At 42.7% G+C, this 17,409-nt stretch overlaps 1 protein-coding gene across 4 annotated transcripts in view; it reads left to right on the top strand.

The window, feature by feature from the left end:
• Positions 1-17,409, top strand: part of ppp2r3a (protein phosphatase 2 regulatory subunit B''alpha) — a 292,844-nt gene that overhangs the window by 246,094 nt on the left and 29,341 nt on the right. For 3 of the 4 annotated variants that reach the window (XM_033031387.1, XM_033031386.1, XM_033031388.1), the window contains 3 exons: positions 3,875-4,126; positions 6,835-6,938; positions 12,308-12,410. In XM_033031387.1, coding sequence (XP_032887278.1) covers positions 3,875-4,126; positions 6,835-6,938; positions 12,308-12,410 — 459 coding nt within the window. Of the gene's footprint in view, positions 1-10; positions 354-3,874; positions 4,127-6,834; positions 6,939-12,307; positions 12,411-17,409 lie in introns of those variants that run through there. The other variant, XM_033031391.1, reaches the window with a different exon arrangement.

The raw sequence follows: 17,409 nt of genomic DNA, 5'->3' as shown, positions 1-17,409 counted from the left end.
GAGGTGGAGGGAGGGGGGTCTTGTAGCTTCTTTGTTCAATCTTGCCCAGGCAATGAATGGAGTAAAGAGTATTGTGGTGGGAAGAAGGGCTGGATGCAAGACTTGTGCAAACTCAGCGCATCCTGGAGTGGCGTTGAACCTGGATGGGTGCATGATCATTACTGCTTAACCCACTGAGGGAGGGAGGGCACCAGCAACCCTGGCAGAGCTCAGCAAACTGCAGGAGTGGCGACTCGCCCCACCACGAAAACTCGAAGCTGTCTCTGCATTTGTCTTCTGATTCTTCATGATGTCTCCCGGTCGAAATTTATTACCGAGAGCCGCTTCTGCAGATGCTATATGAAAGAAAGAAGGTGCGTGGAGAGTGTTTTGCAAGTTCTCAAAGGGTTAAAAGCGTGCGGGACTGCCCCATTTCTTCTATTCAGGAGTCATTTGGGATCCCAGATAAATTCTTCTGTTGTGATTTATCATTGTGTCTTTTGTTTTTAATCGTGGATTGTGGCAACTTTCACTTTTAAATATGGGTTTAATTGTTTGCATGGGTACAAATGAGCAGAGTCCTTTTCTTCTACGGATTTGTATCTCTTTTCCACCCACGAGTGGATCCCTTTTTGTTTCCCCGTGAAAGCCTGCACTTAAGGAGACACCGGAGAACGTTAGCCTCTGGGGAAATAGATTGCATCTGTGCTTGTGGCGAGGGCGATGGATTGCAGGCGGTTCCTTGCTATGGGTCATGCTGCTTTTTTATTTATCCGCAGCGCAGGCTGACCCCAGTAACTTGTGTGCTGTTTCTCTGGAGTTGGTTTCTCGCTTTCTGTTCCAACTCGTGTGCTTGAAGACGGATCCTCCTCAAAGCCACCCACTCCCATTGCCACGTCCTCTCGAATCCCATCATCAACAAGTTCCCGAGGTCTTGAAATACTTTCTGCCACTGTCGATATGTGTTCTAAGTAAGCACAGAGATGTGAACAAAAATACTGGAATTTCAGCTGGAAATACACATTTTTTTTTTAGAAACACTCAACAAATTTGAGTATCCTCTGTCAAGACAAGAGATAAGTCAAGAGATAAGTCAAGACTATCCTTCAGACTTTCTTTATTTTTGCATCTAAACTCTAACTTGGATTAAAATATATTTTAAAATTCTTATTTGCAGCAGCCTAACTGGCTCACTAATGCAATAACACAACAAATCAATATATATTAATCAACACGACAAATTATCAGTAATACTAAGTACCTGGACCATAATAGTGCAAACTAAATTTCTGAGTCTAACGAAAACAAAGTCCAAGGTAGATCTTAGCAGAGGTCGGGTTATGCAGGGTGTTTCAAGAACTTTATGGTTGAAAGGAAGAAGTTGTTCTTGATCCTTCTCAGGAGATCGTGGTTCTCGGGCTCCTATACCTTCCCGATGGTACCATGAGATAAAATTGTAGCCTGGTAGGTGTGGGCCTTTGATGTTAGTTGCCTTTTTGAGGGAGTGCTTCATGTAAATGACTTTGGTGGGGAAGGAATACTCATGATGGACTGGGCAATGTCTACCACTTTGTGCAGCCTCTTTCATTCATTGAAGTTATCGAAACATGGCGTGATGCAACCAGTCGGTATGTTCTCTACACCTGTAGAAGTTCGATAGAGCATTCGGCAACATCCCGAATCTCCTTAATCTTTTAAATAAGTAGAGGTGTTGATGGGAGTTATATGTGATTGTATCAATGTGCTGGGCCCAGGATAAATCTTTACAGAATATGCACATCCAGGAACCTGAAGCTGTGGCTCTCCACCCCTGTGCCATCGATGTTAATAGGTTCCTGGATCCCTGGCTTCCCCTTCAGAAGTCAACAATCAGCTCCTTTGCTTTGCTAAAGTTGAAAGGAAGATTGTGGAAAGAGGATTGGGTTAATGCATCGGGTCAATGTGTTTCAAGAATCTTCTGGGTTGTTTTCCTTTCTAATTGGAGCCCAGTTAGGAATTGAGATCATGCAAATAAACATTACAAATGTCATTAAAAGGGTATGTCCTTTAGAGGTGGCAAAATTTGAGGGATAAATTTGTGGTATTAACTCGTGTAATAAGATTTATTTAAATATAATGCATTTCATTGCATTGTCTATGTTCCATTATATAATGGATTGTCACACAAAAGTTACCATCCCTAAACCATTCCGCAGGGTAAAGGCAAACAGTGTTACACGACATTAACCACACAAATTTGCTGTTTAACCCAACAGGTTTGTAAAAACTAGATGTGCACCAGTTTCTAACCTTTTTTTCATTTCATCTTTCTACTCCATACTCAGTTAGTTTTCTCCAAATATAGTTCTTTGATTAGAATGTAGAACTATGGGGAAATCTCTATATAAAAAGCAGGAACATAGTAAACCAGACTAGAAACATTAGAATGGGTTGGAAGATTCCCTCCAAAGAGCTGTATTGAAGGAAAGTGGTGCTGAGGTAAAAGATTAGCCATGATCTTATTGAATGGCAGAGTAAACATGATGGCCTTTTCCTACTTCTATGTCTTGAACTCTTAAATAAATTTCCCCTGATCTTTTGGATGCATTAATGACTGCGATGTATGTTTGTGCTGTTTAGTTTAGGACTTGGTCATAAATGGATAAATAATCTTTGTATTTAACCCAAATCTAAAGATCATTTCCTCCTTTTGCTTATCAAAGAGCTGTTCAGTTTTACCTTAAACCAACTGTTCAGTTTTACGAACTTACTGTGGGGAGTTACCAGAATCAAAATTATACATTCTTAGACCATTCAAATGTTTAATATTATTGATTTGAATTATATACCATTACATAAGTAACAGTGGCTGCAAATATTTATCAGTGCAAAACTATTGCATTCCTTCCATCTAATTAATATATTGCTGAATTTATATGGCAGTTTCAATGAAGGAATTGTGTTCTCTGTTTTAGGGTTAAACATATACATGTTTCAAAAAATAAATTTAGATATAGTAAATTGCTGTGAGATCTAACTGGTATTTATGAACTATATATGTGTAAAAATGGTGTTGCAATATCATTTGGCAAATGTCCTCTAATCTCTAAGATGTTTGAATCTCCTTTTGTCTTGGTTAGTTGGAGGATATTGTTAGTATTTTTACTATTATTGAAAAATGAAAGGTGCACTTGCTCACTTGTGCCAGAAAGTACTCCACTACTGAAAATATTACTTAGCAACTTTACTCAGAGCCCCAAACAGCTTGAGTGATGATCCATCGATAGAAAGTTGTTTGGGTGGGTGCTTAGTTTCAAATGGGCTGCCTTAAACTCCAGGACATTACCTCTGAATATTTTTTGTATTGACCCTTTCACTGTGCAGATGTAATGACATCTACCATTGGAGTGACTTGACTTGACTTGACTTGACTTGGAGCATTTTGGGGATTTCTGCAATGTAACCACAAAATGGAAATTTGTGCAACTCCTATCCAGAATAGAAACATAGGAAATAGGTGCAGGAGTAGGTCCATTCGGCTCTTCGAGCCAGCACCGCCAGTCAATATGATCATGGCTGATCATCCAAAATCAGTACCCCGTTCCTGATTTCTCCCCATATCCCATTAGCCCCAAGAGCTATATCTAACTCTCTCTTGAAAACATCCAATGAATGATCTCCATTGCCTTCTGTGGCAGAGAATTCCACAGATTCACAACTCTCTGGGTGAAAAAGATTTTCCTCATCTCAGTCCTAAATGGCCTACCCCTTATTCTTCTTGTTTCCTTCCTGAATAGCCCACTTATTCAGGAAGGAAACAAGTCAACTTGGATGAAACATGAAACAATTTTTACAGCACCATTTACAAGGAGCCATTGCAGAATTTAAACTACATGTTCCATTGTTTCTTTTACAGGTCCAAAGCATTAAAGAAAAGAAACCTGGAACTCCTCCTCCCACTGTAACGACCGTGACTCCCAGTCCTCCCACTGTAAACAAAGTTGTTGTCAGCACTCCGGCACCTGTAAACATTCCACGCTTCTACTTCCCTAAGGGACTTCCAAGTGTCAGCAATAACCATGAAGAGACCATTGCCAAGGTTGAAGTTGCCTTTGCTGAGTTTGAGGATGAAAAGGGCGATATTTATGAAATGGGCAAAATTGCAAAGGTAAGGAGTAACAAGCACATTTATTTTGTTATCCGGTGTACAGTTTTCCCCCTAGACTATACTGTTATTTGTTTGATTGCTTGACCACTCTTCGTAGGCATTGGTGGGATTTCTACAATGTGAACACTGTCACTAACCTCAAAATGGAATTATTCAGGCACTTGGAAGTCAAGAGGCAAACTAGTGCAATTCATGATAATCTGAAATGGATACAGAAAGTTCTGCAAATTCTTAACAAGTAGGCAGTATCTGTGGAGAATTGTTTCATTAGTCAGTGTTACAGATTGATGAGCAGTTCTGGCTGACCTGCTGGGTCTTTACAGAATTTTCTGTGCTCGCTTGAGCTAAAAAATTTAATTTGTCACCCAGTTGTCAATTTATGAAGTGTTCCTTCACAGGCCATCTGTTTATCTCTCCTTCAAATGTACTTTCACAATCAGGTAGATCAATATATAGCATGCTCTGAGGAAAGATGATGAGATTATAGTGTCCATTGTTCCTTGGATACCCTTATCTCTCTGGCAGACCCAAATTCATTTCTCCAGTGACTGTGTGGGTTTGCTCCGGGTACTCTGGTTTCCTCCCACTCTCCAAAAACATGCAGGTTTGTAGGTTAATTGGCTTAGGTAAAATAGCCCGAGCATGTTAGTGTACAGGGCAATCACTGGTCGGCACGGACTCTGGTCGGTTGGCCGAAGGGCTTGTTTCTGCGCTGTATCTCTAAAGTCTAAATTAGCCTCAAGGTTGGCATTGCACCATATTTGCACTGTTAGTTATTGACAAAGGAGTATAGTGTTGGTGTTGCACACGCGACTTGTGATTGACATGCCCAGTAATTTACTTCGTTGATCAACCTTGCTGCCTTCATGGACTGAGGTGACACCGAAGGCTGTGCGACGGGTGAAAAAACGAGGCAGCTTCGGGAGCAGGTGGTGTTCCTGCCGAGTTTCTAAAACCTGATAGACAAATGCTTCAGTCACAAGTTCACAACCTTTTTTGCCATGTCCAGGAAGTGGAAGACATGCCAAGGGATATTTGAACCTGTAGTTATGACCATCTTCAAGACAAATTCAAGTGCAACGACTACAGAGGGTCTACTTGCTGCCTGCCTGCAATGAACATCATCAGAATCTTTCTTGACCCTGTCTACTCTGTGACTGAAGAGCTGCTCCATAAATCGTTTTGTGGATTCCAACCATTTGGAAGCACAATATGTATGATCTTCACTGCTTGACAACTCCAAGAGAAATATAGGGAACAGAGTCGCACTATACCTGGGCTTTTTTTGTCCTTGCAGAAGCCTTTAAACAATAAAATCCTGGGAGTGTCCTCCAATTTGCTGCTCACAGGAACTTATCCCAATTTTTTGTCCACTTGAGAATATTGCCAACCATAAACCTAATGACTGGTACCACAACAAACCCAATCACTGTGTCAAACGTGGGTACAAATATTGATCCAAATTTCTCACCACAAAGCTGCACCACAACTCCTAACATTCCACTGCAGAGGAGCTAATTTAAAGAATAAATAGGGAACTGTTTAATCTGTGTCACCTCCATAGCAGAACCAAAGTCAGCCTCTTCATTCATCACTGGGCCACCAAAGCACATGAGAGAAGGTGTCTTGCATGTAAGAACTACTTCAGTCAGAGGGTGCTGATTGTTGACTTAATTGCCACAGATGGCTGTGGAAGCCAAGTCGTTGGGTATTTTTAAGGCAAGAGATTGACAGATACTTAATTGGTAAGCGTGTCATGGGTTATGGGGAGAAAGCAGGAGAATGGGGTTGAGAGGATAGATAGATCAGCCATGATTGAAAGGCGGAGTAGACTCGATGGTCCGTATGGCCCTCTTCTGCTCCAATGACTCATGAACTGCAAAGTCCTTCTGTCAGTCTCTCCCCATTGAACAACACTGATCTCTAACATTGAAAGTCCACAATAAGGTGAAGAAACTTGGGTTGCTTACATGCTTTGGGAACCACCTCTCAACAAAGGCAGACGTTAATAAGGAAAATTACCACTGCCTTCAGCACTGTCCATTTGAGAAAAAGAGTATTTGGGGGTGAAGACCTTAACTCTGGCTAAAAAAAACTCCTCGTTGTTGGTCAATGATCCCTGCTCTCTACGCTTCTGAGACTTAGACTGCCTACATCAGGCCTTGAAGCCATGGAGTGATACCACTTCAAATAATTGAAATCTATTGGCAGGACGTGCGAAACAATGTCGATATCCTCTCTCATCCCAATCTCTCCAGCATTAATGGTGCTCGTTTTTAGTGGTGCTTGGAAGGAAAAAGGCACCGTCAGACAGACAGACAGCCTCATAATCATAGCTGCCAGGGTTCAAGCCTGATTTTCATTGCTATCTGTGGAGATTATACATTCTCCCTATGACTGTGTGAGTTTCCTCCTACTTGCCACTTCCCAAAGACATACAAGGTGCTTGGTTAATTGGCCTTTGTAAATTGACCCTGGTGTGTACGCATGTTATAGAACCTGGAAAGAGCTGATGGAAATGTGGAGAGACTAAAATAGGATTTGTGTCAGCCAAGTGCTCGGTGGTCCACGTGAACTCGGTGAATGTAAGGGCCTGTTTCCATGTAGTATGACGGTAATATCTCTAATATCAGCTGGGTTCCAGCTGTGATATTCTTTATTTCCCCGTAGGCCTTTATATAAAGCAAATTATATTTTTGTTTCTCCAGGCATGTGGTTGTCCTTTATACTGGAAAGCCCCTTTGTTCATTTCTGCTGGTGGAGAACGAACAGAATTTGTGTCGGTGCACTCATTCGTAGCCATGTGGAGAAGGTGAATATTATTTCTGCTCTAAACTTAGTTGTTGCACTTGTCAGTAGCTGAAATGCACGGATACACAAGCCACACTTCAAATGGAAAATGCCTTTGTATTTACGTGGTACATTTCATGATCTCGCAGAACCCACAGTGTTTTACGATCAATAAATGCTTAACATGGTTCAACACAGTTAATTTAGAGACTAAGGTCCTGAACTTAAAGAAAAGAGACTTTGAAGGTATGAGAGGGAAATAGGCTAGGATAGACTGGCAAATTATACTGAAGGGGTTGATGGTGGAGATGCAATGGCGAAGATTTAAAGACCGCATGGATGAACAAGGTTCCACACAAGAGATTAGTGTGCAAGATTCGAGCACATAGTATTGGGGGTAGGATATTGACATGGATAGAGGGTAGACAAAAGTGCTGGAGAAACTCAGCGGGTGAGGCAGCATCTATGGAGAGAAGGAATAGGCGACGTTTCAGGTCGAGAACCTTCTTCAGACTGATGCCGGGGGGGCGGGAAAAAGAAAGGTAGAGGCAGAGACAGTAGGCTTGTGGGAGAATTGGGAAGGGGTGGGAAAGGAGGAAGAAAGCAAGGACTGCCTGAAATTTGAGAAGTCAATGTTCATACCGCTGGGGTGTAAGCTACCCAAGCTAATTATGAGGTGCTGTTCCTCCAATTTGCGCTGGGCCTCACTCTGGCAATGGAGGAGGCCCAGGACAGAATGGGAGGGGGAGTTGAAGTGCTGAGCCACTGGGTTGGTTATTGTGAACTGAGCGGAGGTGTTGTGCAAAGCAATTGCCAAGCCTGCGCTTGGTGTCACCGATGTAGAGAAGTTGACACCTGGAACAGCGGATGCAGTACATAAGGTTGGAGGAGGTGCAGGTGAACCTCTGCCACACCTGGAAAGACTGCTTGGGTCCTTGGATGGAGTCGAGGGGGGAGGTAAAGTGACATGTGCAGCATTTCCTGTGGTTGGAAGGGGAAAGTACCCGGGGAGTGGGTGGTTTGGCTGGGAAGGGGCGAGTTGAATTGAATTGAATTGAATTGAATGCCTTTATTGTCATTCAGACCTTACGGTCTGAACGAAATTTCGTGCCTGCAGTCATACATACAATCATACAATAATAACAACAATAAACACAAATTAACACCACCACAGTGAGTCCTCCAAGCACCTCACTGTGGTGGAGGCAAAAATCTTAGGGCTGCAGTCTCTTCCCTCCTCTTCTCCCTCTGCGCTGAGGCGATACCCCACCGGGCGATGTAACAAACAGTCCCGCGGTTCACCGAACCCTGCAACGGGCCGGCTCAAACACCGCGGCCCGGGGTGGTCGAAGCTGCCGCCCTCCAGTCCAGCGGACGCAGCCGCTGGCCCGCGGCTCAACCCCGGACTCAGGTCACCGCCGCCAGAACGCCGTCCCAGCCACCGGAGCACCGTTCCAGCCCCGAGCCGGATCGCCCTCACGTGAGTGCCGTTCCTCCCTCGAGCTGGGCCACTCCGACGGGAGTGCCGTTCCTCCCTCGGGCTGGGCCACTCTGACGGGAGTGCCGTTCCTCCCTCGGGCTGGGCCACTCCGACGGGAGTGCCGTTCCTCCCTCGGGCTGGGCCACTCCGACGGGAGTGCCGTTCCTCCCTCGGGCTGGGCCACTCCGACGGGAGTGCCGTTCCTCCCTCGGGCTGGGCCACTCCGACGGGAGTGCCGTTCCACCCTCGGGCTGGACCACTCCGACGGGAGTGCCACAGCCACTCACGGGAGAGTCTCAGCCCCTCGCCAGGACGTCCTCACGAGAGCGCAGTTCCAGCACCGAGCTGGGCCGCCCTCACGGGAGCGAGCCCAGGGCAAGTCCTGACTGGCTCTGCCTCCGGAGCCTCGAGGTCGCCAGCTCCGCCATTAGGCCTCAGTGCAGACGGAGGCAGAGAAGGGGGATACGACAAAAAGTCATATTCCCCCGAAGGGAGAGACAGCAAGCCCCGTTTCAACCCCCCACCCCCACCCCCCACATAAACACAACTTAAAAACCAAAAACGTAACTACACAAAACGAAAAAGAACAACACAAAAAAGTAAAGACAAACGGACTGCAGGCGAGCCGCAGCCGTTCCCAGCGCCGCCACTTCCGGGGCGTTACGGAGGGAATGGTCTCGGTGGAAAGTAGAAACGGGAGGAGATGGGAAGATGTGGCCAGTGGTGGGATCCCGTTGATGGCGAAAATGTTGAAGGATTATATGTTGTATGCGACAGCTGATAGCGTGGAAGGTGAGGACAAGGGGGACTCTGTCCTTGTTACGAGTGGGAGGATGGGGAGTGAGAGCGGAGCTGCGGGATATAGAGGAGACCCTGGTGAGAGCCTCATCTATAATAGAAGAGGGGAACCCCCGTTCCCTAAAGAATGAGGACATCTCCGATGCCCTGGTCTGGAACACCTCATCCTGAGCGCAGATGCGGCGTGGACGGAGGAATTGGGAGGAGGGGATAGAGTCCTCACAGGAAGCAGGGTGGGAAGAAGTGTAATACAGATAGCCCTAGTAGTCAGTGGGTTTGTAGTAGATGTCGGTCAGTAGTCTGTTACCTGCAATGGAGATGGTGAGGTCTAGAAACGGTAAGGAGATGTCGGAAAAGGTTCCGGTGAATTTGAGTGCCGGATGGAAGTTAATGGTGAAATGGATGAAGTCAGTGAGTTCTGCATGGGTGCAGGAGGTATCACCAATGCAGTCGTCAATGTAGCGGAGATAGAGTTCGGGGATTGAGCCACAGTGTGCCTCGAACAAGGATGGTTTGACTTAACCTACAAAGAGGCAGGCATAGCTGGGGCCCATGCGCGTGCCCATAGCTACACCTTGGATTTGGAGGAAATGGGAGGAGTCAAAGGAAAAGTTGTTGATGGTAAGGACCATCTCCGCTTGGCGGAGGAGAGTATCAGTAGACGGGGATTGGTTGGTTCTGCGGTCGAGAAAAAAACGGAGGGCTTCAAGACCTTCCTGGTGGGGGGTGGAGGTGTAGAGTGACTGGACATGGATAGAGAATTGGTTGGCAGGCAGGAAGCAAAGAGTAGGAATTAATGGGTCTTTTTCAGAATGGCAGGCAGTGACTAGTGGGGTGCTGCAAGGCTCGGTGCTGAGACCCCAATTATTTACAATATATATTAACGATTTAGACAAGGGAATTAAATGTGACATCTCCAAGTGTGCGGATGAAACAAAGCTGGGTGGCAGTGTGGGCTGCGAGGAGGATGCTATGAGGCTGCAGGGTGACTTGCATAGGTTGGGTGAGTGGGCAGATGCATGGCAGATTCAGTATAAAGTGGATAAACGTAAGGTTATCCACTTTGGTGGCAAGAACAGGAAGGCAGATTATTATCTGAATGGTGTCAGATTAGGAAAAGGGGTGCAGTGAGACCTGGGTGTGCTTGTGCATCAGTTGCTGAAAGTAAGCATGCAGGTACAGCAGGCAGTGAAGAAAGCTAATGGCATGTTGGCCTTCATTGCGAGAGGATTTGAGTTTAGAAGCAAGGAGGTTCTACTGCAGTTGTTCAGGGCCCAGGTGAGACCACACCCTGGAGTATTGTGTGCAATTTTGATCTCCTAATTTGAGGAAAGATATTATTGCTATTGAGGGAGTGCAGTGTAGGTTCGCCATGTTATTTCCCGGGATGGTGGGACTGACATATGATGAAAGAATGGGTTGACTGGGCTTGTATTCACTGAAATTTAGAAGGATGAGAGGACACCTTTTAGAAACATATAAAATTCTTAAAGGATTGGACAGGCTAGATGCAGGAAAAATGTTCCCGATGTTGGGGAGTCCAGAACCAGGGGTCACAGTTTAAGAATAAGGGGTAGGCCATTTAGGACTGAGATGAGGATTTTTTTTTTCACCCAGAGTTGTGAATCTATGGTATTCTCTGACACAGCAGACAGTGGAGGCCAATTCATTGAATGTTTTCAAGAGAGACTTATGCCCCTGTCCCACTTAGGAAACCTGAAAGGAAACCTCTGGAGACTTTGTGCCCCACCCAAGGTTTCCGTGCGGTTCCAGGAGGTTTTTGTCAGTCTCCCTACCTGCTTCCACTACCTGCAACCTCCGGCAACCACCTGCAACCTCCGGGAACCACACGGAAACCTTGGGTGGGGCACAAAGTCTCCAGAGGTTTCCGTTCAGGTTTCCTAAGTGGGACAGGGGCATAAGATTTAGCTTTTAGGGCTAAAGGAATCGAGGGATTTTCCCTTGCCTCTCCAGTCACTCCTCAACTAAAATGCTCCATCCTAGGTAATATCCTGGCAAATCGTCTCTGCGTCCTCTCCACACTATCAGATCTTTTCTGTAATATGGTGATTAGAAATTCATGCAGCACTACAGCTGAACTCTGAACAATGTTTTATAAAGTTATAACCTTTCTGCTCTTGTATTCAATGCCATAACTCGTGAAAGCCAGCATCCGATATGCCTTTTAAACATGTTACTTTTGCTGACACCTTCAATGATCTTGGACTTATACACCTGAGACTTTACCATTTATAGTATATGTCCCATCTTCATTCGTACTCCTAAAATACTTCACCTGACCTTTATCAGGATGAAACACTGTCTGCCATTTCACCATTGCATCAGTGTCACCCAGTAGCCTAAGACTAACCTCCACTATCTCCAACTCCACTATCTTGGTGTCATCTGTGAATTTACTGATCTTGTCAGCTATTCAGGTCATTCATGTATATTACGAACATGATGGTCCCAACATCAACCTGTGGAATACCACTAATCACAGGAATCTAATCACCCTATACCCTCGCCCTCTGTCTCCTTTTGCCAAGTCAGTTTGGCTCAGAAGATGCAAGGTTGAGAAGTGGGATAAAGATCATAGCAGTGCATAGTTCATTTTTTCAAGATTTGACTTTAAATTGCAGTATATTTTCCCTGAAAGTCATCAGTGGGGAAGTTATTTTTACGATAAGCATCATTACGATACACTATTTGATTTTACAAACAAACTTGAATTTACATAACATTATTATTACAGATAGTTGAAATAGTACAGTGTAAATCACTTGGATGTGACAAAAATGTACAAAGGAAAACGAAGGGATGTCTTCATTAGAACTCCAATTGTCACAACTATGAATTGATGTGATGGAACTAATCAATTAGCGCCAGTCCACTGCTCTTTTGTTTTGGTCTACAGATTATTTGTAGAATACAATAAATTGAAATAGAATGTTTCTTGTTGTTGAGCGATGCAGCATCAGGACAGAAATATATATATATAATGTACATAATTGAAAATATAGGATTTAGGCAAGGATATTTTGTTCATCATTGCACTTGGAGCAGGATCTTTATTATCCTTGAATAATAACTGAAATGGTTGTATCTTTCAGAGTACTGCAGAGCTGTCACGATGATGCATCTAAGTTTGTCTTTCTTCTTGCTAAGCCAGGCTGTAACTACCTAGAACAGGAAGACTTCATCCCACTGCTACAGGTCTGCACCTTCCATCTTTGGAATATTTAAAATGCAATACTCCATTTCACAAAGTCAAATCCTTAACTATTTTCTGAGATGGGTGAGCCGTTCCTTTAATTTGGTTTATTGAGTTTAGAAACAAGTACTTGGAATGGCAGCCTGCAGACGTTCAGAGTAAAAGCAGAGTGAAACCACAGATCGGATTGTTAATTATGTGCAGCATGGGTGGAGTGGAAAGTTAGAAATAATAGGTGTTTAACTTACTATGTTGGAATCGTTGCCATTCATTCTAGGGAAAGTTTCCTAATATATATACCGTGTAAGTGATATCAAAGGAACTGAGCCACATTAAAACTTAAGCAAGTGTATTTCAATATAAACAAATGTAACCTCATCCTTTTCAGTCTTAAAGCAACAGTGCAACTTTTTAATATTGAAAAAACAGAAACTAGTGTGGATATCCAGAGAAACTTGGAAATTAACTTGTACGAATCTTAGAATCGTTATCGAAGACAATTGAAAAAGAACAATCAAACAACCTAACACTGCTAAAGTTTATATTTGGAGAGCCAAAATACAAAGGATCATAATTATTGCAAAGTGCTAAGCCACCATGTCAGAAGTATTCTTTTCAGTTCTAGGTACTGTACTTTAGAAATATTTCATTAGTCTAGAAGGGAGCAAAATTTATTAGAATGACATGGGTGTTGTTCACAAACAATGGTTGTATTCCCTGAATTTAGAAAATTACTGTGTGTCTGGAGATTACTGGTTGGGAAAATATAGCATTAATAGATGTAGTTAAAAAAGTTATAGAGCCAGCCTATCGGGACTGAAGTTAGGAAACACTTCAAAGCTTGGTCGTATTTTGAGACCCTTTAAATGGTCATTAATGCTAGATCAAATGTCGCTCCTCATCTTACCATTGCTGGATGAGACTTTATGAAAGTTATTAAGAGGTTATGAAATTAGATCACAGGTTCAGCCATGGTCTCATTGGATGTTAGAACAAGCTCAAATAAATGAATGCTCAACTACTATCTCCCCAGATTTGTTAGTGATGTGTTAATTATTCAAATTCCACATAATGCATTAATTGTGAGTAAATAATTAGTGGATTTGGGCATTCTGAAATAACATCAGTTAACATTGGTAAACTCAGCTAACCGGCATTAATGAAGAGACAAACCATTCTGATTACGGGGCAATGACTTTCCACTATAAGTAATTCACATTAATACTCATCAAAGTTAAACCTTAACATTGTTTTCTGCCTGGCCTCAGTATCTGGAAACAAAAAATAAATTAACTGTATCCCAAACATTTAAGTTGTTGGTACTATTGCAGAAAGATCTTCATATGTTATTGTGTTAAGTTTATGGAATGATCAAAATTAAAACCTGAAGATACAATGTGGAAACAGGCCCATCACCCCACCTTGCCCACACTGACCAACCTATCCCATCTACACTAGTCCCACCTGCGTTTGGCCCATATCCCGCTAAACCTATCCTATCCATGTACCTGTCTAAATGTTTAAATGATCTCATGATAGTTTTCTCTGTTTCGCATGTGAAACTGTTTCGGGAAGAGATTCCACAGTATCTGCACTATTTATAGGAGCATTGAAGGGACCATCAAAGACTAGGCTCCATCTGGCTTGCCTTCAGTCTTCTGTTTGTTGCATGGTACAAAGTAATGATGTTATTGACTATTCATGGTAATCACACCATATCAATTAGTCTACAACATTGAGGAAAACGTCAGTAGTGGAAAATTTTAGGAATCTTGGGTTCAAATTCTGGGAATCATAGGTCCAAATTCTAATGCTCCAAACTGCTGGATAGACATAATTACTTTAGGGACAGAGTTTTTTCGTATTCTACTTCTGTTATTGTCTGGGATAATATTTCATAAGAAAGGCACGGAAGTAATTTCTTCTCCTTATCTTCATAGTTTTCAGATCCATTCTGTTTAACTTTTTCCTTTATGCTGCTTACAATACAAACTGTTTCTCTGTAAAACTTCGTGGATCATAATCGCCCACATAATTGTACATGTATACAAATAAACCGTAGCTATCAACCAGCGTTGGCAAGCGAGGTTCAGAAAATAACTACTCCCTTCAGGCAGTCATGGTTCTCGGATAGTTGGATGTAGACCAGCCCTGTGAATTAGAAAACAGACACAACAAACCGCATAAACTTTAGCACAGGAGCGAAAGTTCTTTGATGTATCTTTCTGTGTAAAATTAAAAGTTCTCTGCCCCCACACATATTAAATGCTCAATACAGAATCATAGTTAACCTTGTGACTGCTAACCACAATTGAGGATCTACAGAATACACTTCCAAACTTTCAATAGTAAAACTAATTAGTTAAAAGCAAGGCTGGCAGGATAAGAGAATCTTGGCTGGAAGGATATTGAGGCTCTGGTCAGGATACAGAAGCTTTATGTCAGGTGTAGACGTATATCAAGTATCAACTGGGATAAAGTGAATCTCTTGAGTAAGAGGGATGTGGGAGTACACTTCAGAAGGAAATTAGGAAGGCAAAAAGGGGACATGAGATATCTTGGCAGATAAGGTAAAGGAGAATTCCAAGAAACTAAGTATATTAAGGGTAACTAGGGAGTGAATAAACTTCCTTAAGGATCAGTATGGTCATCTATGTGTGGAACCACAGAAGATGAGCGAGGTCTTAAATAAATGAATATTTCTCATCAGTATTGATTGTGGAGAAGGTCAGGGAAGGTAGGGGATTCAGAAAAGAGAACAGTGATGTTCTGAAACATATTAACATTACAAAAGATGGGGTGCTGGCTGTGTGCGAGGGTCATGAAGGTGGATAAATCCCTGAGGCGTGACCAAGTGCATCCTTGGACGTTATGGGAAGCAGAGGTAGACATTGCAATGGCCTGGCAGAGATTTTTGTATCTTCCTCAGCCTTGAGTGATGAGCTACCAGAAGACAGGAAAATGGCTAATGCTTACCTTTGCTTAAGAAGGGTTTGAATATGCTGCATGATTGTAGCATGAGATGAATGTCACACAATCACGCAGAACAACATTTCTGATCAAAAGTACTGGAGTAACTCAGCGGGTCAGGGAGCATCTCTGGGGAATATGAATAAGTGATGCTTCAGTTTGGGACCCTTCTTCAGACAACATCATGTGGAATGACTCCCCTAATGTCTCTCCTGGGTTCTACTGCTCCTCCCCTCCAACAGGGAACCTCAGTATTAACATCACTGGGTCCTGCCACCCTTCCTCCTATAAATTTTCATGATGCTCTTAAAATTAGATTTTTATTTCTGAAATTCTCAACACTTGGTTACACAAATAAGAAGGGCTTCTACGCAATATAAAAATGTTGCAAGTTCTTGGCATCCCTTGGGCTGCCAGAGCATTATCTACTTTCCTAGGAATAATCCCACATTTCCAATCAGGGTCAGTTTATGTCCCAGTTATCACTCACTGGCTCCAATATTCATTACTGATCTAAGTAGAGGTCATTGTTCATTTGTACAGCAGATGGTGCTATTGTAGGAATCTAGATCTTCACAATGAAACTGTTACACTGTAAAATTATACCATCTATTGGCACAAACACAAATTTTAGGCTCTACTATATACTACGGTAATATCTTTTGAGAGTGGGAGGGTGCAACAAATCTATCATTAAGTACAGCTAAGGAATGCACCAACATTTTAATTGTACTTATCCATAAGAAGATTCAACATACGTTATTTTTAATTACAGAAGTTGGAAATTAGGCTATGATGCGATCATTTCCTGATCCAGTAGGAGAACCACTGGATTGGTAGCTAGAACAGGCTTTTGCACCAAACAACCCTCTTGTTCCTTGATGTTTTGGGTGAGGCAAATTACAATAATATTGTGGATAACCAAGAGCATTTCTAATGCCTCTGGGCCATATAATCCATATTGAAGGATGGTGTTAAGAACAATTCTTCCTGATAATTTATCGTAACTATATCTAATGGTACCATCACGCATCTCCAGTACCCAAGAAGCATTTGTGAATGAGTTGTGACCCATAATCCAAAAGAGTCTTAAATTATTTTTCATCACTTTAAAAAAAAATCATGTTGATTTTTTAGTTATGAATCCTATTAAAGCATGCAGCATGTTTAAAGTTTAGCCTTGTGTTTGTTTCACTGGCTATTTAAATTAAAAACAGCTGCTAGAAGATCCTACAAGTAGCAGCACCCCTCCAAATAAGAGGTAAATGTGTACAAAAAAATGCCCACTCCCTTTCATACAAAGGAAAGCACAATAATTGGTGATAATTCTGATTTTTTTAAATAGCGCTAATTTTGATAGTTTGCATTTCATATACTGGATATTTTGTCCGCTAAGTGTAAGTTTTATAGTACTGCCATTTGTAGAGCTCGATATTCTCTGGATATTCTTGTTTGTTCTTAATTTATCCAGCAATAACTGTTTATGTGAATATCACCTCAGTTTGACAGAGATATGACAGAATAGCTTTTAAATTACTGCTGCATTGCATAGAAACCTGGACCAGTACTCCAGGTGGAGTCTGAAGAACTGAAACCTCACCTATTCCTTTTTCCAGAGATGCCGCCTGACCCACTGAGTTACTCCAGCGTTTTGTGTCTATCTCCAGTACTCCACAATTTAACCAACTGGAATTTTTCTTTTTAAAGATGCAGTGACCAAAGAAATTACAACCAAATTATTGGGGGGAAAAAACTCATCTGGTTTAGAGATCCGTTCGGGCACAACATTTTGTAGATTGGCCATTCTGTCGCCCTAATGTGAATTGACCTGGGCTTGTGAGTCAGGATCGCGATTCCAAAAAATAATCAAGGTGTGTTAATTCCAAGACCTGAAAATGATTTACCAGGAAGCAGGTTAACAGGGTGAGCTATAAGTACTCTTCCACTCCCACTTTAGTGATATGGAGACGAGGCCTGGGCCTAAGCTTCCGCCACCTCCCGCACGTTCCTCCCTTAACTCTGTATTCAGTA

The sequence above is a fragment of the Amblyraja radiata genome, chromosome 13, assembly GCF_010909765.2.
Source record: "Amblyraja radiata isolate CabotCenter1 chromosome 13, sAmbRad1.1.pri, whole genome shotgun sequence".
NCBI lineage: Eukaryota > Metazoa > Chordata > Chondrichthyes > Rajiformes > Rajidae > Amblyraja > Amblyraja radiata.
The sequence above is the reverse complement of the archived record's forward strand: the minus strand, read 5'-3'. Positions and strand labels throughout refer to the sequence as shown.